This window comes from Xiphophorus couchianus, chromosome 5, assembly GCF_001444195.1.
Source record: "Xiphophorus couchianus chromosome 5, X_couchianus-1.0, whole genome shotgun sequence".
NCBI classification, from domain to species: domain Eukaryota; kingdom Metazoa; phylum Chordata; class Actinopteri; order Cyprinodontiformes; family Poeciliidae; genus Xiphophorus; species Xiphophorus couchianus.
The window spans coordinates 9048110-9071958 of NC_040232.1; the positions used below are offsets into that span (position 1 = coordinate 9048110).

A 23849-nucleotide genomic window follows, 5' to 3' on the forward strand; every position below is an offset into this window, starting at 1 on the left:
AGGATGGTAACAAACGATGTCCGCTTTAGTATTAAAATCAGTTATTTTCTATTTTTCTAGAATCGTTTTTGAAATTAAGAACAAATATTCAGTATGAATGAATAAATAGAAGCTTGTGAGGCACACTTCCGCTCTGATCCAGCTCTACACCGCAGCATCCCTGCATCACTTTTTATTCAATCTGTCCTCTGCAGTGCATAGTCATGGGTCCTCGGCGCGCATGCGCACCATTACACCTTACCAATCAATACATTTGGCCCGCACTGGACCACGTTATGAATTACAGCAATGCAAACAGCATCATCGTCATCATCATCATTTTCATCCAGCGGGGTGTGCAGGTCTCATTTGGATCTAAAGTCGCTGATACGGATTATTAATTTCACTTCAGTTGACCCGAAACGTTTCCCACACACACACCCACTAAACGCTATAAGAGGTAGTCCGGGCCAAAACCGGTCCGGATCGGGCCTACCTGGCACACCGTCCGCTCCTTTTCCGCCTTTTGGGAATCTTCATCTGGGATTTTACTTCGGCACAAAACGTTCTGGTCCAGAAAACCCACCGTTCCTCTAAGGAGGGGTCGAGGTCTGGGCCTCAGACTCCCACAAGACTAAATCACCATTTATTTCTCCTCAGACAGGGGGGCTACCAACCCGGACCGGGCCCGTCCAACAAGCCAGACGTCCCGCTGCAAGTCCGGAACCAACAGAGTCCAGAAACAAACCGCAGGTTCTGTTTTCGGAGCCGCGCCGCCGTCCCGGACTCATCCGATGCTGTTGCAGCTGAAAATGATGCTGAGGTTGAGGAGGAAGAGGAGGAGGAGGGGAAGGGAAAGGGCGGAGGATGATGCGAAGTGGTTCCTTCCTCCTGTTGGACCGGATCCGAAAGGCTAATCACAAGAAAAGCCGAACCGGAACCAGCGTCCCTGGCTGAGGCGGACCGGGGCGGGCTGTCGGGGCGGCGTGTGTCTGTACTGATCTCCGGCTCCAGCCTGTTTGTCCGCACTGCAGCTCTGCCTCCAGCAGCGTCAGAACAGCCACAGCAACCACAACATCCGGCGGGCTCTTTCAAAATAAAACTCCCTCTGATCAACGCAGCCATCACAACGTAAAGTTGATTACTGACAGCGACGTCGTTCCATCGAAAACTAGTCTTTGCACTGGGTTCCAAAATTTAAACTAAAATTTTATTAAATAAAAAAATGCCGAAATTATTATTATTATTATTATTATTATTATCATCAATTGGGTATTTCTTAATAAAACCTGTATACCATTAAAACATAAAAAGAGCTTCAGACTACTGCCTTTGCGAAAGGAAAACAGACAATTTCCAAAGTTTTTTGTCATCAATTATTTTCAATTTTGTTGGCCAAATTTTTAACATTGTTGAATTGTTAAAAATTCAACATGTCCATATACTTTGGACATGCCTGACTTAACTGATTAAAAAATAAATAAACATGATTTTGTCAAGCCCATACACAGTACAAGATTATTCGAACTTTTTTTTTAACAAAATGTAATGCTCCAACATCAAACTTTAATGAATTTTATTGGGATTGTATATAATATATCAACTAATTGTAAAAATTAAAAAAATTATACATGGTTTTGATTTATTTAAAAAGAAAACAAATCTGAACTTTTTGGTTAACATATGAAAAAACACAGATTGGTGGATATAAAACTCATTTGTAAGATAAGAGGCACCTTTTGAAAACAACCTCTAAGCTGGTATTAAGCATACTTTTCATTAAACCTACATTTCTGTAGCCTGGTAAAAAAAAAAAAAGAAGTAAATTTTCTTTTGAGTCGTTTAACATATACATAATTTTTTTAGCCAACTGAAGTAAACGTTGATTATGCTGTGAAATGGTTGCATGTGCCTGTAAAACACATAATATTTAATATTAATATTTAGTTAGATCAGGAAGCCTGCAGATGATTAAAAATAGAGCAGCAGTCTGGAACAAACTTGATCCTTCCCACACACTTTCAGTTGTTTTACATTTTTCAGAAAAGCAGAGACCTGTCATCTGATCCTCACTAATATTGACTTACAATTATCTGGGAAGCAATGAGAGCAGCTATATTTCAAATAGTAGATATGGATTTCATGGCTTGGATTGCTCCTGTTCTTCTGAGATGACAGATACTTCACAAACACAGCATTCCTTCCATGCAAAGTGGTCTTTCTCATATATATTAATTTCCTTCTTAATGAAGTTCCAGTTCGGAAAATTCTTCAATGAGTTGCCAAAACAATTACTGGACAGATAATGCATTACCAAATACCAAGCAAGCCTCCAATTTCTTTGCCTCAAATGACGCAGAGTTTGCACAATAAAAACACAGTTTACAAGTACAATCACAAAAAACACAGAAATGTTCAAAGTAAATTAGGCTGCTACCACTAATGTTACAGATCTAATTGTTGAGCAGGAGGAAAATTATGAATAGTTACAAAAAATATATTATTAAATATATGTAAAGATATATTCTATCTTTGTGCCTCTAAAAAATATATTCTATTACACATATTGAAAATATTCAATATTTTGTAGAACCATCTTTCTTTGCAACTGCAGCTACAAATTGTCTTGCAAGTGTCTCCAACAGCTACAGAGAGGCTACAATTCTGGCTGGTTCTTCTTGAAAAACAGCTTAAGAGCATCAATAGACGACCAAGAAACTTTCAATACACTTCACTTCCTTTCAACAATGGTTTTCCTCCATAAAGGCACACACTAACACCTATTTAGAGAGACTAATTAATCTAACTATGGAAAGATGCCAGATAACACACACATAAGAACTAAATGCAGAAAGAACCAATGATTCAAACCCAGGACCGTCTAATTGCAGGACAACAGGGTGCAGAGTCAATTTGTAATTGTGTGAGCAGATAAGATAAGATAAGATAAGATAAGATAAGATAAGATAAGATAAGATAAGATAAGATAAGATAAGCTTGTCCCAGCATAGCACACAATAATAATAATAACAATCTTAAGGACACACACATATCACTCAGTATATTGCTTAATATACATTCAACATTTAAAATGCACAGCAGCAAAGAAAGTTAGTTGGTTGCACAGTTTTTTGTTCTCCTCACTTTTTTCGTTTTTGTTTGTTTATAATAATTAGAAAACCGAGAATTATTATTTTAACTATTTTCATAGCACTGAGTTTCTTGTACTTCACTTTATTTTAAGATAAGTAGGTTTATCACAATAAATCCCACTGCAATACATTGAAATTTTCTGTAGGAAAGAGTTCAATGTGCACAAACACTAATACAAAGATGTGTAAACACTTAATGTCAGAATGCTATCATCACTAGTCTGACTAGTTTTACAATTTTTTCTGTTTTTAAAAAAATAATCCAGTTCTAATTCTGCGTGAGGGAGTAAAAAAATATACACGAATACCATTTAACTACTAGGCAATGTTGGAAGCAAATCCCTACTAGCAGAGCATCCAAAAATTGTACTCAAGTAAGAGCAGCACTACTTCAACATATTTTTACTCAAATAAAAGTAAAACGTAGCTGTCCAAAAAATTTGTCAAGTAAGAATAAAAAAGTATTTGGTAAGATGTTTATTCAAGTGCTGACTAACTGATCAAGTTATCATTTAATGTTTAAAAATGACATAATTATATACAGACCAAAATATAAAGCTAAGTGGAAATTTCTGTATTTTAAGGACGGAAATGACAATAATACATATAAGTAACAAAAATTAAATCAGCCAAAATATTTTTTTTCCCAAATCAGTTTCTTTCAATAAAAAAACGTATAAACTGTAATAAAAAGTGCAGACACAGACACACAATAAAAAGTGTGTGTCTGTGTCTGGTGAATTTTGGTTAAAACATGTTTGTTTTTCATTCAGTGAATAGAAAATCCAGAAATTTAACTCAAGTAAAAGTAACCATATTTTATAATAAAATAACTCAAGTAAAAGTAAATGGTACGGCGTAGTAAGAATACTCCTAAATGTAAATTTTTTCAAAAAGTTACTCAAGTAAATTTGTCTGAATGGAGGTAACAATTCATGAAAATCTGTCTATTAGTTATAAGAGAACATTATTCTACACTTAACACATTTATTTCACCTGTCTGCATTAAATAAAATTACATAAATCAGTCCAAACGCAACAATGACTTTTCTCAGCCGCTGGGTGAGGCATGAGAGTCTTGTAAGTCCCACCCTGATTTAATCTCCTGAACGCCTCATCTTGTCCGTTGTATCAAGGTTTATTATCGTTATTCTGCTGGTTCATATTTTATTTTACTAAAATAGATTCGTCTCTCTCCACAATGCTGAATAAATGGCGCTCTCTCCTCCCTGCATCCATCCAGCCTGTGGCCTCACACACACACACACACCCACCCACACACACACACACAGACTGTCTCTCCGGTTTCACTTTTTTTAGGTTCGCGTCCAGTTCAACCAGCTGTTTCTTTTAACTCCTGGCTGATTTATCGCCCTACCTGAATGTTGCTATCCGTCTGGAGGATACAGAACCGAGCAGCTTCCACTCCCTTCGCTCCATCTCTACAGCATCAGCACCGCACGCTTCCTCGGCGTTAAAATGTTCACAGCTGTAGCTCTAACGCGCCTCCTGCTGGTGGACTGTTTCCACTGTAACTCTACATATTACAGGTCATCATTGTCACAAAATATGTGTGTGCATTTTTAGATAGCTCTTTTAATTTATTGTGTTGAAATTTACATGTTATCATTAACTATATTGTCTTCCTGGGATAAATAAAGTCGATCTTATACATATATTTTTTTAATAATTCAAAATTGCACCTAGACAATTAGCTCAAACGTGAATTTTGGTTAAGACATGATTGTCTCAACTATGCCTGTCACAATAAGCAATAAATCAGTTAATTATATGATAAATTAAAACAAGCTTGATCATTTCCATTTGCATGATTTACCATGATTTCTACCAAAAACTGGGTGACAAAAGTCTGTTGCTTAGGTCTCAATTAACTCTTTTTTTAAAGGACAGTTTTGTTTACAGAGACTTCATAATTAATTTTAATTGTTGTTTCTCTTGTGTTGTTTATTTATTTTGGATATTTAAAATGTCTTCCAGTTATTTTGTTAAATGTTTATTATAGCCTAGAATGTGTTCTTACATTACTAGACTGTTATCATTACGTTACTTGAAAATGTTCTCAAAACAACAATGTTATCATTTATCATAATGACTTCTTTGGCAATTTATTATCCAGCAAAATGTTTTTATTGTTACAGGTCCATTCACAACTGTGAACCACAATAATGAGTTAGATGAATCTTTAATATTAATTGACTTTGCCATAAGGAGTGGCAATAGTTGGTCCAACAACTCTTGTCCCACAAAAAGTACATCACAAATATCTTCATGAGATTCTGTTAATGTTTGTGTTTAATCCTGATATACATTCAAGTTTTAAAAATGACTAAACACAAGCAATAAAATAAATACGTAAGCAAATAAATAAATAAATAAATAAATGTTTTCTTCAGTTTCAAAATACTTTCTTCAGATTTTTTTTTCGGTTTCAAATTTCAAAATGTTTTTTTTTGTTGTTTTTTTTAAACATACTATAGCCCCAATTTCTTTTGATATAAATCCACTTATTTTCAAAACTGATTTAACAGAAGCAAAGATTAGAATAAATGAAAATAAGATTTTTTGCTTGCACAATAATTTTTCTCGGTTCAAAATTATATTTTAGTTTGAAATTCTTTTTTTATTCGTTTAGATTTTTTCCCCAACAAACTCTATGGTCCTAGCTGTATACATTTTAGCGTGGTGTTCCTCTTCTGGTCCACTGGGTGGCACTACCGACACCTGGAGGCAACTATTAAGCGGTGAGGAAGGTCCAACATGGCGGTACAGATTCAGTTGAGTTGTTTGGAGAATTTTCCCGCACACATTAGTCCTCTGGATGTTCTGGCCCTGGAATCTGACCTGGAATCTGTTTTCCAACATGGCACCAACCAGCCCACCGTCCTCTTCACCCCGAACCAGCCTCAGCTCTGTGACAGGGCGGGCATTTTACTGCAAGTTCACCCGACCACCATGGAGGAGATTAGCAGCGCCGGGGGTAGTAGCTGTCTAACTGCCGACAGCGAGTCCGGACTCCGTGTCCGCTTCTTCACCAGCCAGTATTTCCTGAAACACTTTCGGTTCCAGCGGTGTTCATACGCCGGAACCATCAGGCCTCTGGAGCCGGTCAGCCTGGACAGGGTGGTACTCGGAGCCCGCAGCAGGCAGAGCCTCTGCTGGGCAGGAAGGGAGCAGTTCACCGGTGGACTGCTGGAGCTCTGTCACTTGGGGCAGGAGCCGCTGGCCCGTCAAGGAGACCCGTTTCTCCTGTCCCATCATCCACTGTTTGGAGACGACACGGGACAGGTGAGACGCTGAATTGATCATTACTTAGCTAATTAACCCAAAAGAAGACAGCGTTATCATATTTAGATTCATGTTGCTGGACTAACACCGACTGACATGTTTGTTTTACTTCTTGGCCATCTTATACACTGTTTCCAGGATCATCATCAATTATGCAGTAGTTTGTTTAACACATATAGCTGAAGTAAAATACACATTATCTGGTTGTAAAGTGACAGAATGTGGTGTTCATGTGAAATGTAGGCCAGCAGATAAATGCACTGGCCCTAACAAATTTAGGGAATTTCTGCCAAATTCCCTAATTTAGTCCCTAATTTTCCGACAAAAATTGCGAAATTTTATGAGCTCCAAAAGTCAAAATTTGCAAGAAAAAAACCCCTCAGAAATTGAGATTAAGCTCAGACATTTTCTATAAAAAACTTGAATTTTTTTAGCTCCACAAGTCAAAACATTTGCTACAAACAAAATCTGAAATTTTGAGGTTAATCTAAGACATTTTCTAGAAAAAAACATTAAACTTTCTGAGAACCAAAAGTTTAAGATTTTTGACTTTTGAAACTCAGAAAGTTTACAAAAGTCAAAAATGTTCGACTTAACAAGCACAGAATATTTCTGGGACTAAATTTAAAAAATCCAGAAATGTTGAGATTAATCTAAGACATTTTCTAGAAAGAAACTTGGAAATTTCTGATATTAGTCTCAACGTTTCTGGGGAGCTTTTTGGTAGAAATGTACTCCTTTAATGTTTACAACTGCCCTATTATGCCATTGTGCAAGTAAACCATCTTTATGTATCTCACTCATCTGAATTATTTCCTGCTCTCTGTGTTTTGCAAGGTGCAACAGCGCCTCCTGGAGCTCCTGGTGCTGGAATGCAGTCCAGTGAAGCAGGGGAGAATCACAGCCAACACCTCTCTGGTCCTGACCGACTGCTGGGACTGCGCGGACCCTCCAGGCCCGTCGTTGCCAGGCAGATCTCTCGGACTGAGCGTGTCAGACTTTGCTCATTACGCCGACAGCGTTGGGTCTCGGTCTCTCCTGGACAGCTGGAGTAGCCTGGGCTCTGGGTTGCCGGACGTCCTGCAGGCCTTGGAGTGCAGGTTAGACGTGCGCGTGGTGGACACTCAGCGATGGTACTGGGTCAAAGGCAAGCAAGGAGCACTTGTGGACACAGACAGCTGCATGTTCCTGAGCAAGCAGCTGCTTCTGAGGCTGGGGCTGTTCAACCATGAGTGGGTGAGGTTGTCCAGGCCTGCAGGGAGCGGCAGAGGGCTGGGGGAAGAGGTCGATGTCAGAGCTGCCCCCTGCAGAGAGCGCCTGGTCTCTGCAGTAGTGGTGGATCTGGGTCCAGAACTGACGATCCACGACGATGTGGGTTTCATCTCAGCGACTCTGTGGTTCAATATGACAGAAGGAGAAAAGCTTCCCGTGAAGAGCTGCACGCTAAGGATGAAGGTGCTGCAGTACATTTAAACACACTTTAATCTGCTCAGTAAGGATATGTTCACACTTCAAGTCTTAATTCTGAAAGCAAACGTTTTTTATGTGGTAATTCATGTTAGTAATTGACCCCGACCACAATGAGACTTCGGTCTGAACGGTTTACGTTCCCAACGCACCGAATGTGCAGAAGAAGAAAGTTGACGTCACATATCAGCACACCGTTTACAGAAGTTGAATGACGCCATATTTAATGGTGACAGAAAAGCTCCACTTTTGTTTTAGCATTAAAAAGCTGTAGCAGCAACCAAAGAGTTGTCAGCGTAAACAGTGGAAATGTTCCTGGAGCTTCTTCAACAAGCTACATAATCAGCCAAGTATGAAATTTGATTCAGAGACACAAAACACTTTGGTGTTTAAAATAAAAAGGTAAAATCATTGAATCAAGACAGAAATCTTCCGTAAAAACACAACAAAAGATATCTGGCAGAAACGGGAGCAATGGTTTTGAGTAAAACCATAAAATATTAACTTCAGAAAGTTGCTTTTATGTCCAGAAAGACCCAATTTGAACTTTCTAAAAACAAGATCCCAGTGTGGTAAAGAGAAACATCATGCACCAGGAGTTCTGCAACTTCATCACACTGGAGCCAAATATTGAAATCCTTAGCAGAACTCTGGAGAACTTGACTGCTTACTAAGGAGGTAATTAAGTGATTTAATTCAGGTGTGTTGGACCTAAAAGTTGACAGGACAGCAGACCTTGGGGACCTCTGACATCAGCTGTGACTGAATAGATTAAAATAATTCAGGAATTGAAAAGAAAAACTAAAATGATGTTTGTGCATCTTTAAAAATTTTTAAATTAATTTAAAAAAAATAAAAGGACGTTTGTCTCATTTAGATCTTTGTTTGATGAGCTGTTCTTTGCTCTGTTGCATTAGAGGTGGAAATCGGCTCTTGAAGATCTCAGGCAGCGCTCTGACAGTTACTGCCTCTCAGCTTCTCTGCCGTTTGCCACTGAGCTTCACATCCAGCCGGTCAGCTCTCCGCAGCACAGCAACCTCAGCTTCCCCGACAACCTGCTGGCCGAGCATTTCACCACACCACGGTGGGTTACTGCAGGTCTGCCAGTCCAAACGCCTCCGCTTAATGTAATCTGATTAACTGTGTGGGGAAAGAAGCAGGAAGGCATTTTCAACAGACACGACTTCACTGTGAAGCAGAAAGTTCTCTGTTGTACGCTGTTTCTTTTCTCTAACCAGTTTGTTGTGACGTTTCACAGCATGATTTCACAGGGAGACATCCTGACGGTTCCTGCTGAAAACCATCCAGAGCTGCTGGAATACAACGCAGAGGGGATTCGCAGGTACAGCGCACCTGTGTGCATGTTTACAATTATGGCAAAAAAAAAAGAAAAACAAAAACACCCACTTTCTGAAAATATAAAGCTATCAGGTCTTTATCAGGTTCATTCAGGTAAATCTGACCTCAAGTTTACAAAACACACATAACAGGTTGCACTTGGAATTTTATCACAATATTTTATGGTGTTTTATTGTGACAACAATAAAAACAATGACTAAAAAAATATTAAATGCTTAATTATTATGTAACTCTATGCCTGTGATTGCATTTCAATTCAATTTATATCACTAAGCTGCACAAAGTAACTACATTTAGTCATATTTTTGAATTAAGTGGTTTATTTTGATGTTGAACAGTGGAGAAAATAGTAAAAATAAAAGTTACAATAATGCTGCTTGTTTTATCTAAAAAAAAAAAAACCCACACCATTAATTAAAATTTATTGAGACAACAATCAAAATTCTTTAAAAACATTTCACAATAAACGATACAATAAATGTAATTGGGAGCCATTATGAAGCCCAAAATGTAAAAGCTGTGCATAGAAATGACACTTCAACACTGTGTTGCTTAGCAACAACTCTGAAACTTAAAAGATCTGGAGGAAATCCAGATGTGCATCAAAATCACGGCTGCAGTGTTTGGTAACGTGGTCAAGAGTTACAGGAAACGCCTGACCTCTGGAATCGTAAACAAATGTTTCCGTACCAAATATTAACAAATGTAAATTCGGGATGTGTCAGCTCAGTCAGATGCAATTTTGGAATAAGTTGTGCTGACATGTTGTCTTCAAATAGAAAACAAACCTTTCAAACAAATCACCAGCTGTTTTTCCGTTACAAACGTGCACAAAACTTTATCGATCTTCCACTAATGTCGAAAAAACACAATTTTGCAATCGGCATGTTTTCATTAAATAAGAAACATAAATAAAATCACACATGAATGAGCTTGTTCATGCAATAAGACATGCCGCATCGTGGTCCTCCAACCGCTTACTGTTGTTTTTGTCTTCGTGGTTTGCACCAGTGGAAACATCCAATTTTGATGCAAGCAAAAGAAAAACCCCAAAACATTTCAGCACCAAAGCTTTTTAGCAAAAAAAGAGAATTTTCTTTTGAAAATGGTGTGTTTCCATTAAGCTAATTTATTTTCGAAATGTCAAATTGTTGATGGAAACACAGCTACTATTGTGAAGTCTTTTTCTGATCATATTTGTGCTTTGACTTCTGCCAGGTGTCCGGTTCTGTACTTTAAAGTTCAGAAGGCTCTCCCATCTGCTAACGGAGGGGGAGAAGCTCTTCTGGCTGATGAGGCTCACACCTCACTCTACATGGTGAACATCTGCTTCTATTTAGTGTCTGAACACAGAAATGATCCATATCATGGCTCCAAAAACAGCATTAGCAAACCCACAGAAAATGCTGCAAGATATGTGAAAAAACATCGACTAATGTTTTTTTCTCACTTTTATTCACCATTCAATCATTTTTACATTTGTTTTGCATGTATGCTGCCTCTGTGTGTAACTGGTGTTTTATAATAATGATTGTAAAACTGATTAATAAAAACGTAAAAATTTAGGATTAAGATTTTTTTTTATTTACTTAGAAAAAATGCTGCTCTGCAACACTGCAAAACCTTATCAAGTATTTTTGGTCTAGTTTCTATTGCATATATCTGAATACACTTGAAGTAAGACAATATTAAATTGCAAGTAACTTTCCAGTAAGATACAGGAGCTTGTTTTATGTCAATAATTCCTTAATACTGTTGAAAAAATATTCGTTCCACTGGATTATAATTTATAAGGGAAATAATCTGCCAATGAAACTAGTACTTTTTAATCAATATAAGACGATTATATTGATTAAAAAATAATCAATATAATTACTTTTTAATCAGCAAAATTACCTATATTTTGCTAAAAAGTTACTTGTGAAGTAGTTTTGTCTTATTTTGATATTTGCACCAGAAACTAGACCAAATATATTTGGTAAGATTTTGTGTTTATGCATTGAGCACAGCTTTCTGTAAATTTCCTTGCAGACATTTAGTTGGTATATATACCTCCTATTGAAGCGAGGTCTGAAACTGTACTTTAAAAATTACTATTCATTTGGTGTCGGTGGTAATGAATATGCTTTAAATGCATTAATAGGGAACATTCACTAACAGCCCTGTTCCCTGCTGCTGTGTGGATGAAGAGTCTCTCTGGAGAAGCCTGGCTCCTTCTGGCCTCAACAAGACCGTCGACCTCCTCAGTGACCTCATCCTGCCTCACCTGCAGCACAGGTAGCTTACTTCCCTGCTGACACCTCACTGCTTCTTATTGACCCTTTGCACGTGACGTCACGCTCTCCAGAACCCCGCCCATGCCGCCATGACGTAGTTTTTAGTTTTCTTTGTCCTTATTGTAAAGTAAAGACCCCAATCACAACACATTATTAATAACAGTAATAAATTATGTCATACATTAGTGAATTGAAGCTGTCTATTTTTTAGTTTATGTGTGTTGTTTGCAAGTGTGGTGCAGGAAAAGTTTGGACATTTAGCTTGAAAATGCTTAAAAAGTGCTTGAATTTAAATGTGGGAATAGTGTATGAACTATGTAAATAATAAGACATTTATATTTGTCGGTTCTTTAGGAGGAATTAAGTCTAATTAGTGTTGTGTTTGGTTATAGAGAGTCTCTGTCTGCTTGCACCGTCATCCTCCAAGGTCCTGCAGGCAGCGGAAAGATGACTGTGGTCAGAGCGGCGAGTCGCAGACTCCACCTCCACCTGCTGAAGGTGCAGTTTAATGTCTAATTTCATGATTGGTTTTGTTGATTTTCTTTTGGATTTTTTGCAATTAAATTTAATGATTTTGTTGAGCTACCTGAGAAATTCTTGCAAGGAATCTCTCTAGATTTATTCTAATCTGCAAAAAGATGAGAAAAAAAGAATAACAAGCAGGCAGATTCGACACAAACATAAAGAAGTTAAATAATTTGATCATATTAATCTTGAACTGTAACTTGACATCAAGTAAGGCTTTTAGTGTAGTAAGAAATATTTTTGATTTTTAATTCAAAACATATGAATATTCAACAAAACTGCAGGTGTGTGTCCTGTCTGCTGAATTTTTGGTTAAAACATGTTTGTTGTTCATTCAGTGGGTAGAAAATCCAGAAATTTTACTCAGTTAATAGCAGAGATGCTTCACAATAAAATTACTCAAGTAAAAGTAAAAAGTACTACATAATAAAAATACTCATAAAAGTATTTTTTTGTCAAAAAAGTTACTCAAGTAAATGTAACTAGTAATTAGCCCAACTCTGCTTAAACCCAATGTTGTTGACCAGCTCTTCAGAACATTTTCAATAAACTAAAATGATAAACATAAAGAGAACAAATTTGTTTATCTCTAATGAAACAAAATTAAATCTTTTTTTTTTTTTTCAAACAGGTAAAATGTCAACAGAAAAAATTTAAATAAAAAAACAATTATAATTATCAAACATGAAACAAAACTTTCATATCCAATTTGAAAACGAGTAGGAGGAAAACGAAGCTTATTAAATTCTGCCTCCAATTGTCTCATTAAGACGTGTGTAAATACATATTTATACTTCTAGTTTTTACCAATGTCACAGTTTTTACTCTTTACAAATTATATCTGTTTTTGTGTGAATTTATGCAAAAAAAATTGCAATGTGGGTGTGTTTTGCTGCTTAAAGAAGTAATTTGGTGTGTGTGTGGGTGTGTGTGTGTGTGTAGGTGAACTGTGTGACTGTGTGTTCAGACACTCCTGCAGCTGCAGAAGTGAAACTGTCGTCGGTGTTCCAGCGAGCCAACGCGCTGCAGCCGTGTGTCCTGCTGCTCAGAAACCTGCATCTCCTGCTAAAAGGAGCTGCTGAAGACAATGGCCGGGTCAAGGCGGTTCTGTGCCAGCTGCTCGGCAGCGCCCCCACCAGGTCAGTGGCTTAAACATGATGATTTTATTGGGAGAAAAAAAAAAAACACACACAAGACGTCTTCTATCATCTACAGGTGCATGACAGTAAGTTGGAATATCAATAGAAAGTTTATTTATTTTATTAAACTTGCTCAGAAAGTCAAACTTGATACGTGAAAATTGATACGTTTAATATATGTATTTATTCCTGATCATCTTAATTTTTTTTGGTGTTTCAAAAGATTACAGAAGACTAATAGCATTTTTTGTGAATGAAATGTAGGTAGGGCTGGACAATAAATCAATAATGTATAACGCTATAGACACATGATCAATATCCATGGATAATACGTCTGGTAGAGAATAATCAATAATTTAACTGAACTTTGATCCAGAATCCCACAGCATTCTGGGAAATGTAGGCAGAGGAGAAAGGCTTTAACCGCTCAAATTACTCACAAAGTTTGGTGGCATCAACTATAACTCACTCACTCTCTCGTTGCCTAGCAACAACCTGTTGAGCAACTTGCACAGCAGCGGTTTAAGGTTTCACCTCTGTGCCTCATAACTGCTTAAAAATAAAAAAAAAACAACAAAGTTTGAAAACTGTGGATAAAACCAAAAAGGCAGCATTAAAGATATTTAAAACAAAAATCTAATCAATAATTATCAATGTCGACACTTACATCATGATACATTTTTCATCCATATTGTCCAGCCCTACCATATATGTTGAATCGGTACAAATGTTTATTGTTACAACCACAGACTTCATTGTGTTTTATTGTGATTTGATGTGATAGATAAGCACAATATAGACTATAAACACTAATTGACTTTTAATTGCAATAAACCTCCAAATTTTTTAGCTGCATCCTTTTCTACAAATGATCGTTCACTAAAGCATGCAGCCCTACCATGTTACTGATCTTTTGCAGTGATGCAGACGGACTTCAGGATGAACAGAGTTAATGTGTTGTTGTCTGTGTGTTTCTGTCAGTGTGGTAGTTGTGGCCACGGTTTGCAGAGCTCGGGATCTCTCCATCATGGGGGCATTTATCCACCAGGTGGAGATGGAGAGCCCCACAGAGGAGCAGCGGCTCGCCATGTTGGTAGGTCTGAGTCGAGAGCTTCATCTGGGGAGAGACGTCAACCTGGAGCGACTGTCCAAGCTAACAGCAGTAAGCGTTGATTTTCATAGGACCTATGAATTATTTGGGTTTAATAAGATTTCTAAGTTAAGGAGAGATACAGTAACTCTCTTTATTTTATTTATTTTTTGTAAATTGAAGGCTTTTCTGTGGCAGAGACAGAGGTCGCTAGGTACTGTAGTTTGTAGGGAAACGAAAACCTAGACATAGATTTTCAAATGGCTTGCGAGCATAATACATTAATGTTAATAATTCTGGGTCCACAGTGGTCAGATTGCTCCCTACACAAATTTTAACAGGGATTTCACTCTAGATTTTCTCATCTTCTCAGGGTTTTGTGCTGGGAGATCTGAGCGCTCTTCTGACTGAAGCTGGAAGAGCTGCCTGCAGGAGGCTGATCCACACCTGGTGAGACTGAAGCCATGGGTTTAATACTCTGACTGCAACAATTACAGAAAGAGAAGCTCTTCTACGAACATCTCTATATTTACAATCAGAGCTGGCACTAATAATTTTATTAGGAAATTTTTGCAGCCCACTAAATAAAACTTTATGAATGGCCACTTTTATAACAAAAATAAATGACATAATGCGTATTTATGGTTGCCAGATATGAGACTAAACTGGAAATAACCAAAAATAGATCAGAGTGCAACTCCAAATATTGATATTATTTATACAGTTAAAGGTATAAATAATGTCAAATAACTTGGACAAATCCATGCATTATCTGAGGCATATGGAGAGTGAAGAGTGCCAAATTGCAATAAATGAATAACTTAATTTAATTGTCATTAATTTTTTTAAATTGGAAATAATTTATTAAACATAAAACTAATTTTATGTTTAATAAATACATTTATTGATTTCATTTTAAAAAGTAGATATACTTCATGATTTAATAAATTATGTCATGTTTCTGTGCTGAAACCTTCCAATAAAACTATTTTAAGAAATTATCATAAATCACATTGGCAAAACCAATTTTTAAATTTTTATCTTTGATATCTCTGATGTTTACAGTGCAAACATAAATACATATAATACAGATTTATAATAAAATGGTAAAACTAAAAGGACTCCCTGACATCACCAAATATTTAAATTTGTTCAAAGTGATTTTAAAGATGAAATCAACATCACTTTTCTGTTTAGATATTTGACTAGACATGAATGTATGTAGGGGAAAAATGTGTCTTTAAAATGTGACAGAAACTTAAAATTATTCTTAAAATGTAGATGTAAGATGTAAAGTATGGATGGAATTTGCAATATTTGTTGTTTGAGCAAATAAAGAGTCCTTGATGACATAAAATCACTGATGGTTTCTGATAAATAGAAAATGTCCAAACCTCTGACTGATGCAGATTAATGATCACAGGTTTTATTTAATTTAGTTGGACGCTGTTCAAAGTGTTGTTGTTTGTTCAGTGGTGGCAGCCTGCAGGAGGACTTGTGCTCCAGCGGAGTGACCATCATGAAACAGGACTTCTGCTGCGCTCTGGAGACGCTGCAGAGCGCCCAGTCTAAAGCCATCGGAGCCCCAAAGGTGACGCCGTCGGCCTCAGCAGAGCTGCTTTCATTATTCTGGAGCCCGCTGAGCTTTAAGTCCCTCCAGTTTTTCCACAAAACTGCAAAACTTATACAAAATCAACAAATCTCCACATTGTTTTCTGACTGTGCTGCAAATTGTTTCAAAATTGGTCAAAATAAAAAAAAATATATATATATATATTGCGTTTAAGTGACTGCAGCCTCAGCCTTACTTGATGCCAAATTATAGTCCGTAACTGATGCGGCGAGTAACAAAAAGTCACATTTAACATCAATCATTAGCACAAATATGGTAAAAATTCCTTATTAACATTTCTAAATTTTCACCACAAAATCTTTGACTTTGATTACAAAAACATTAAATCAATCAGAAAATCCTGGAGGAACTGCTATTTATTGATATTTTAACAGTTTAATTGGTTTTGTCAATACAGTGAACCCTCGTTTTTCGCGGGGGTTACGTTCCAACAAGATCCCGTGATGGCCGATATCCGAAGCAGCGAGGCCGCGAAAGGTGAACCGCGATATAGCGAGGGTTCACTGTACATTCTGGCAGAACTGCCTGTTTAAGAACATTCAAAATTTTTGATTTGGCCCAAAATGAGCTGAATTTGACACAGACTCTATAATCATTTTATTCTTGTTGGCTGTTTGTAACTCTGAACGAACAGATCCCTAATGTGTGCTGGGAGGACGTTGGAGGGTTGGAGCATGTGAAGAGGGAAATCCTGGACACTGTGCAGCTTCCTCTGCAGCGTCCTGAGCTCCTGTCTTTGGGTCTGAACCGAACCGGAGTCCTGCTGTACGGACCGCCCGGTACAGGAAAAACCCTGCTGGCCAAGGCTGTGGCCACCGAATGCGCCATGACCTTCCTCAGGTGGGTTTACGTCATGTACCAGGTGTGAACTTCCTCTTTTTATTTCTTTAAATGCTGTTTAATTGTTTCTTAAGCTGCGGCTCTTTTCTGTTTCAGTGTCAAAGGTCCAGAGCTCATCAACATGTATGTGGGTCAGAGTGAAGAAAACATCCGAGAAGGTTTGTGTCTCATCTGTTCCTGTCACAGTAAATCAATTATTTAAAACCAGCTGGACAATTTCCATTTGCATGATTTATTGTTTTTCTCTTTTATCTCTTTCTACTGGTCTGGTGCTTTGGTCTCAATTAGCCATTTTTTAAGGTCAATTTTGTTTACAGAGACTTTATATTCCATTTTATATGTTTTATTGTTTATTTAGCTTGGATATTTAAAATGTTATAAATTCCAGTGTTAAATGTTCATTAAGATTTGAAGATTTTTTAGAATGTTTTTGCATTATTATGCCATTATTACCATGATATTACTTGAAAATTGTCTCAAAACAGCAATATTATTGTTTATTGCAATGACTTCTGGAACAATTTATCGTCCAGCAAAATGGGTTATCATGACAGGCCTCGTCTCATCATTTGATCTAATCATCACTGCATCTTTTGTATTTATTGATGAAATTTGTATAGTCCCGTCATTTTAACCATTGTTTATTTTTTCAAGACAAATTACTCATTATCCAGGAACGACAGCTGGAAAAACGACATTTACAAAAATGTTAATATGCATTGTCCCTACCAACTAAATTAAATTTAGACATTTTGCTTGGAAGATCTTGATGGTTAAAGGGAATATTTGTCTAGAAGGAATAAATACTTTGTTCTTCTTTTCCATTTCAATTGTTTTGATTCATGTGTCTTATTACCTATCAAAGTAAAATGGCTGCCTTACAGCCGATTGTCCAGATTCTTCATAATCATGTTTACTTTTACGATGCTCACTCATCTGTCCCATCTTTGGAAAAGCTTGTCATAGTCAATCTGCCCATTTTCTGATTTGACAATAATTTCATACGTGTCTGTTTAACTTATTAGAAGGATCTTTTTTTAAAAATCCGTTTTCTGTTTAAGACAACAAAGTGGGCTGCGTGTCTTTTCTAAATGAGAGAAACAATCCAGGGGACATTGTCAGGCCCAAAGACTTTTTTATATCCAAATGTTTTGAAATGATTTATCCGCTTTGTATTTATTCGTTTCACATTTTAAAGATTTCTAAGTTGTCTGGTTTATAAATATATTTAACTCTTCGTCACTGTTTTTGCAGTTTTAGATCTTTTTTGTGTGATCTTGATGTTTCATCCTTTGGTCTTTTGTAATGTTTTGTTTGTGTTCAGTGTTTCACAAAGCGCGCTCGGCTGTTCCCTGTGTCGTCTTCTTTGACGAGCTGGACTCTCTGGCGCCCAACAGGGGGCGCAGTGGAGACTCTGGAGGAGTGATGGACAGGTGAGCGTTGACTTCAGTCGGGAATCTTTCTGGTACCTTCTCTCTGTGTTCTGCTTCATGAACATAAATAAATCTGATCTTCTGTCCTCTGGTCAGAGTTGTGTCTCAACTGCTGGCTGAACTGGACTCGCTGCAGTCGTCTGCCGGAGTTTTTGTGATCGGAGCCACAAACCGTCCGGATCTGCTGGACCAGTCGCTGCTCAGACCCGGAAGGTTAGGAATAATCAAATAAGTGATGATAGTGTTCATAATGACAAAACATATTGAGATTAATTAATTATTGAAACAATCATCAACTAATTCAGCAATCGATTAGTCGCTAACTGGAACACACAGACTCAAAAAAAGGCATTTTGCTTAAAGAAAAACAATATTCAGAGCAGTAATTCAACCGAAACTGTATAATATATGTAGAGAGAGTTTACATTTGAGATAAAAGCACTTGTGTGTAAAAATGTTTTACCCAAAACTCCTCAAGTGGCATAGTTTTAGCATCACCCAGTTCAAATTTACTAAAGCAATGTTGCTGTTGCATTTCAAAAAGAAACTGAATTATTTGTTTATTTGCATCTTTTACCTTATTCTGAAATTGTACTAAAAAGGCTGGAGTGGTAAAATGAAAAATATGTAGAATTTGCCTTTTTATGTGATTAATCAGATAAAAGACAAATTTCAGATAACCATTTAAGCCACTTAACAACTTGGATGCAAAATGTGAATAGTTTTTATAATTTATTTTACCTAATTACTGCTTTGAATATGATGTTCTTTCAGCAAATTGACTTTTTGGAGTCTGTTTGCCTCAGTTAATTAATTGATTACTAAATTAGTTGACAATTGTTTCGATATTCGATTGATCATGATTAATTGTTTCAGCCCTGAAACATGTGGATGTTGCTAATGCTAACTCAGCAGACTTTGACATTGAGGTGATTTTTTTTTCCATTAAACTTCCACATTTTGTTGATCATAACTGCTTTTTCGTAAAAGCAATAAAAGGGTAAAACATCCAAGAGGGTGAATACTTCTTTATGCAGAGATGAAGTATGAACTTCTCTTGGACTCTGTCTCTGCAGGTTTGATAAACTGGTCTATGTTGGGATCAATGAGGACCGCGTCTCCCAGCTGCAGGTTCTCCAGGCCATCCTCAGAAAGTAAGAACAGTCCTCTGAAGGCAAGAGGAAAATAAAATGTCTGCATCTGCAACATCAACTTATCTGTGCTGTATGACAACGTATTAGGGCCTTTGGACATAAAAAATAAAGAGTAAATTTCCACCAAATCTTTTTTTCTGCGTTTCTGTGAACTCTGGAATGATCTTTTTTTTTTTTTTCTAAAACGTTTATGAACTCAATCTCAAAAGTTTTTTTTTTTCAATCAAATTTTCAACTTTTTCAACTCAGAAATTTTCTTTTTCTGTGTTTTGGGGGAAATTTACTCCTTTTTATTTATTTTATATGAGGTTTATTGTCATTGTACAGTATTTTCTCTACAATGGCCCTAATACACCTTCGTATTGGTATCATTTTTGGTGCTTTAAGCTAAAATAATAATAAAAAAAAACCAGACTCCCAGTTTGAGTTGAAATGTCTTCACTGTGTGTTTAGGTTCCAGTTGGATCCGGCTGTGAATCTGCAGGACGTGGTGGATCGCTGCCCGACTCGCATGACCGGCGCCGATCTGTACGCTCTGTGCTCAGACGCCATGACGGCGGCCATCAAGAGAAAAATCCAACAGATCAACGATGGTAAGAACAGAAAAATGGCTTTAAAAGGTTCTGTAAAGCCTTCATGGCATTTTTTAAGGTAAGAGCTACACTAAGTTTATTTTGGAACTATTTATGTATTTTATTAGATTTTTTCCTTTCTCATGTCCACATTGTCTTTGCCTTTGTCCTCTCTTTGTTGGTCAACATCAGCAGTTATTCCCTAATAATCTGTAATCTCGCCGTTCTGTCCTCCAGGTCTGGATTCAGAGGACTCTCCTGTCCTCCTCTCTGCAGAGGATTTCTCTTCTGCTCTGAAAAACTTTAGACCTTCTGTTTCCGAAGCGGAGCTGCTGCGGTACCGGAGCATTCACCAGGAACTCTCCGGACAGTAGAAAACCTCTGTGAGGCGTTTCATCAGGCGTAGCTGCTAAATGTAACATTAAGACAACGTGCGAGTTCTGAGTTGACGCTTTTCACCGTTTTGATTTTTCTAACATGTAAATGACACGAAGAAAGAAGCGCATGCTAATAAATCAGTGAAAAGACTTTAAATATTTACTGTGGATATCTCTTCTTTTTATTTTTATTTTCTAAATGACTTTGAAATGGTTACATTGAATAAGATTTCCATTAATATTTCAAATTAAGAGAAATAAATATTTTTGATACTGATATTTGACACTTTTAGGTCAGTTATAATTACTAAAATTATTTCAGTTTCCCAAATGTCACAATAATTATTTTTTTAATTAATAATTTAAGCATCAGTGATTTGATCTTGTATCATTTTCCATCCAGTATAAAAATGCTAGAGTAAAAATCTAAATTATATAATTAGAAAGTTGCCTCTTAATACAGGTTCACATGGCAGAAACATTTTTTCTATGCTTGTTTTTTTTTGTGTGTTAAATAGAGTCCGAATTAGCTAATTTTTCAGGTTACCACACTTGTATTAAGCCAACATTTATGTATTAAAATGTTTTATTGGTCTAATTGTAAATATGATGCATGTTTTTTTCTTTAAACTTTAATAGTGAAAATATTGTGTTAAAACTGCATCAGAGCAAAGTAAAGCTAAACGACGGGGAAAATCAATCAAATGCAACAAATGTAAAATTTTATTTTAATTTTTAGCAAAGGTACTTTTAAGTCTTAAAAATGTACTGTATTTTACAGGAAAGTTAAACTCGCACAACGATTTGTAATACGAACAAAATTGATAATTTATTACAAAATATAACACTCGTCAAGAAAAGACCAAACTTCACAATGTAGAAACTGTTGCTGAAAACTGAAACCGACATTCAGTTTGACTGAATTTACAACAGCGGAGTAAAACTACACTGCAATTACAAAAATATTCAATTCAAACAACGTCCTTAAAAGAAAACGAATAATGGCATTTTTCTTTTAAACGTCACTGTGGAGCAAAAATAATGAAGCTGCAAATCTTCAACATAATGACAAAAAGTTACAGTATTTGTGATTTGGACCAATTTTAAAGTAAAATGTTAAACTAAACTTTCGTACATGCTGAACTGTGATGGGTGACTTTCAAAAACAAAACCACAAAACAAAAATTTACGTTTTGTAAAAAACCAAACTGCAACAGTATCAAGTGATGATGCATCATAGCAACATGAAATTAATGTTTTAACATTGAAAATCTCAATGAGCGAACACATCTGTAAACACCCCGTAAATTACATTCAAAATGTACAGAAAGATACAACAGTGTACCAGGACCAGCAGAGAATAAATGCATTTCTGCTAACGATGTTTGAAAACTCAAATTTGCTAGAAAAACAAATCTAATTTTGAGATTACTCAGAAATTATTTTTTAAAAACTCGGACATTTCAGAAATTTAAAAAAAATTCGACTTTTGGAAAGTCCCTCATTAGCAAAAGGCGAACATTTCTAACTTTGGAAAACAAAAAATTATTCAAGATTTGTTTTCTAGCAAAATTTGAATTTTGTTTTATCTACAATGGCCCTAATATGCTCTCATACTAACTCAACGTAATCGCAGAAAGAAGCATTTCTCTTCATGGATAAAGTTTGTTAAAAGTGACGGAATGAGCTCTTATGTGTTGAAGTGTTGGCTCTTAAAAGAGCCTTTGTTTAGCTGATGTCTGACAGGGATGGAGTTCACTTCTTGGCTGCTGCCTTCTTCACTTTGGGCTTAGCGGTCTTCTTCGCTGGAGCTTTCTTAGCTGCTGCCTTCATAGGGCTCTTAGTGGCCTTCTTGACCGCCTTCTTAGGGCTCTTCGCTGCCTTCTTGATGGCTGCTGGCTTCTTGGCCTTCTTAGGAGACTTCTTGGCAGCAGCAGCCGCAGGCTTCTTGGCTGCTACTTTCTTGGCCTTCTTGGCCGGCGCCGCTGCGGGTTTCTTGGCCGGCGCCGCTGCGGGCTTCTTAGCTTTAGCAGCGGGTTTCTTCGCGGGCTTCTTCGCCTTGGTGTCGGCCTTGCTGCCCATCTTGAAGGAGCCGGAGGCCCCGGTACCCTTGGTGTGGACCAGGGTTCCCTTGGTGAGCAGGCTCTTGATGGCGGTCCTGACTCTAGCCTTGTTTTTGTCCACATCGTATCCTCCGGCGGCCAGAGCCTTCTTGAGGGCGGCCGCCGACACGCCGCCTCGCTCCTTGGAAGCGGCCACAGTTTTCACGATCAGCTCGCCGACGCTGGGGCCGCTCTTCTTGGGCTTGGAGGCCTTCTTCTTGGCCGCTTTGGCCGGAGCGGCGACGGGCGGTGGAGCTGGAGCGACTTCTGCCATCTTCTGTTGGCGATTCAACGACAGTCCGAGTAGAAATGAGAAACCCGGAGCAGCGCGCTGCACTTAAACACACCATGAGAACCGTGGAGACTCAACCGTGTCCGGGGCTCCTCGCAGCAACATGGACGGCTTCTCTTTGTGTTTTCTCGGCGGCATAAAGCAGCTGAAATCTCCGTGTTTTAGCAGCGCTGCGGGCCGACAGTGAAGCGGCTCCGTCGCGGACTAGTTTCTCTTCGTGTTCAGCTTCTGGAAATCTCTGAGGCTTTCTGCTCTTTGTTACCGGAGCCTGAAAACTGCACCGGTTCACGGCGGAACACGATGATAATCGCTGTGTTTTCCGTCCTTTCTCCTCGTCAGATCCTATCATCCTCATCAAATACTGTCTGATCGCTTCCCGACATGTTCATGTAAAGCCTGGGAATAAAAACAACCAGCCGCTGAGTCTCATTTCGTCCTAAAATGAAGATATTGTAGCAGCAGCAAACACACTGATGATGGCGTCTCGTGTTATTGCCAGACTTCCTAGCAGTGATAATCAAAGTCAGATTTTCTGCTCTTAACATCTGAAATTAATAATAAAAAAACTTCTGGATTATAACAGAGCTTGAGCTGAATGTTGGTGTCTGGATAAAGTATTTTCTACACTTTGTCAGGGCTTTACAAAGTTAGTCTGAAACAGAGTATTTGTGTTTTTAGCTTCCTTTATGTGCCTGAATAAAATGTGACTTAAACGTATACCTTCAGTTGTTTTGCTTCTTAATTATCTCCAATTTAATCTCTTTTTAAAACTAAGCTGGTGATTGTCACATTTTCTATTATATCCTGAGATAAAAATGAGGGTTTTAATGAGACTTAGTTTCATCATTGATAACTATCAAGGCTCTCACACATTGAACTAGATTACCTATTTTTAGGGACACATCTGAAGCAGAGAGGACATTGAATCCTGAGGACCAGAAGTTGAAATGTGGAGAAGATGTGCAATGATTATAATTTCAAGTAAAATAGTTAAGTTGATGTATATTTTTTTATTATTAGATGAACTCTGAAGATTGAATTGGATTTTATTCCTGGCAAAATGAGGACTGGTTGTTTTTGTAAATTACTTTATCGCTTTCCTTCCACCTCACAAATATTTATTGCCGTTTTGTTGGTGTGCTATCAAACATTT

The 23849-nt window shown here is 37.4% G+C and overlaps 3 protein-coding genes across 4 annotated transcripts in view; 1 reads left to right on the forward strand and 2 right to left on the reverse strand.

The window, feature by feature from the left end:
* Positions 1–4600, reverse strand: part of ttbk1a (tau tubulin kinase 1a) — a 62739-nt gene extending 58139 nt beyond the window's left edge. Inside the window, exon 1 of one of the 2 annotated variants that reach the window (XM_028017587.1) lies at positions 4510–4600. The gene's annotated coding sequence lies outside the window, so the exon portion shown is untranslated. Of the gene's footprint in view, positions 1–475; positions 1180–4509 lie in introns of those variants that run through there. The other variant, XM_028017586.1, reaches the window with a different exon arrangement.
* A 1245-nt stretch (positions 4601–5845) lies between these two features.
* On the forward strand, positions 5846–21474 carry LOC114144783 (peroxisome assembly factor 2-like). The gene is made up of 18 exons (XM_028017960.1): positions 5846–6437; positions 7275–7892; positions 8822–8988; positions 9163–9246; positions 10482–10581; positions 11407–11540; positions 11932–12037; positions 13007–13203; positions 14185–14365; positions 14667–14743; positions 15767–15884; positions 16561–16766; positions 16863–16924; positions 18091–18199; positions 18296–18412; positions 19276–19353; positions 19807–19946; positions 20163–21474. The coding sequence occupies exons 1-18, from the start codon at positions 5910–5912 to the stop codon at positions 20297–20299; spliced, it is 3159 nt and encodes a 1052-aa protein (XP_027873761.1). The 5' UTR covers positions 5846–5909; the 3' UTR covers positions 20300–21474.
* On the reverse strand, positions 21106–23160 carry LOC114144784 (histone H1-like). The gene has a single exon (XM_028017961.1). It carries the CDS (start codon positions 22676–22678, stop codon positions 22058–22060), a length of 621 nt encoding a protein of 206 aa, XP_027873762.1. The 5' UTR covers positions 22679–23160; the 3' UTR covers positions 21106–22057.
* Positions 23161–23849: the final 689 nt, after the last annotated feature.

Bases quoted from the DNA above. Each gene is read 5' to 3' on its own strand.
- LOC114144783 (XM_028017960.1), top strand. From the start codon at position 5,910: ATGGCGGTACAGATTCAGTTGAGTTGTTTGGAGAATTTTCCCGCACAC. The intron at 6,438-7,274 runs GTGAGACGCTGA...GTGTTTTGCAAG, and splicing joins TTGGAGACGACACGGGACAG to GTGCAACAGCGCCTCCTGGA. The intron at 18,200-18,295 runs GTGAGCGTTGAC...TCCTCTGGTCAG, and splicing joins TCTGGAGGAGTGATGGACAG to AGTTGTGTCTCAACTGCTGG.
- LOC114144784 (XM_028017961.1), bottom strand. From the start codon at position 22,678: ATGGCAGAAGTCGCTCCAGCTCCACCGCCCGTCGCCGCTCCGGCCAAA.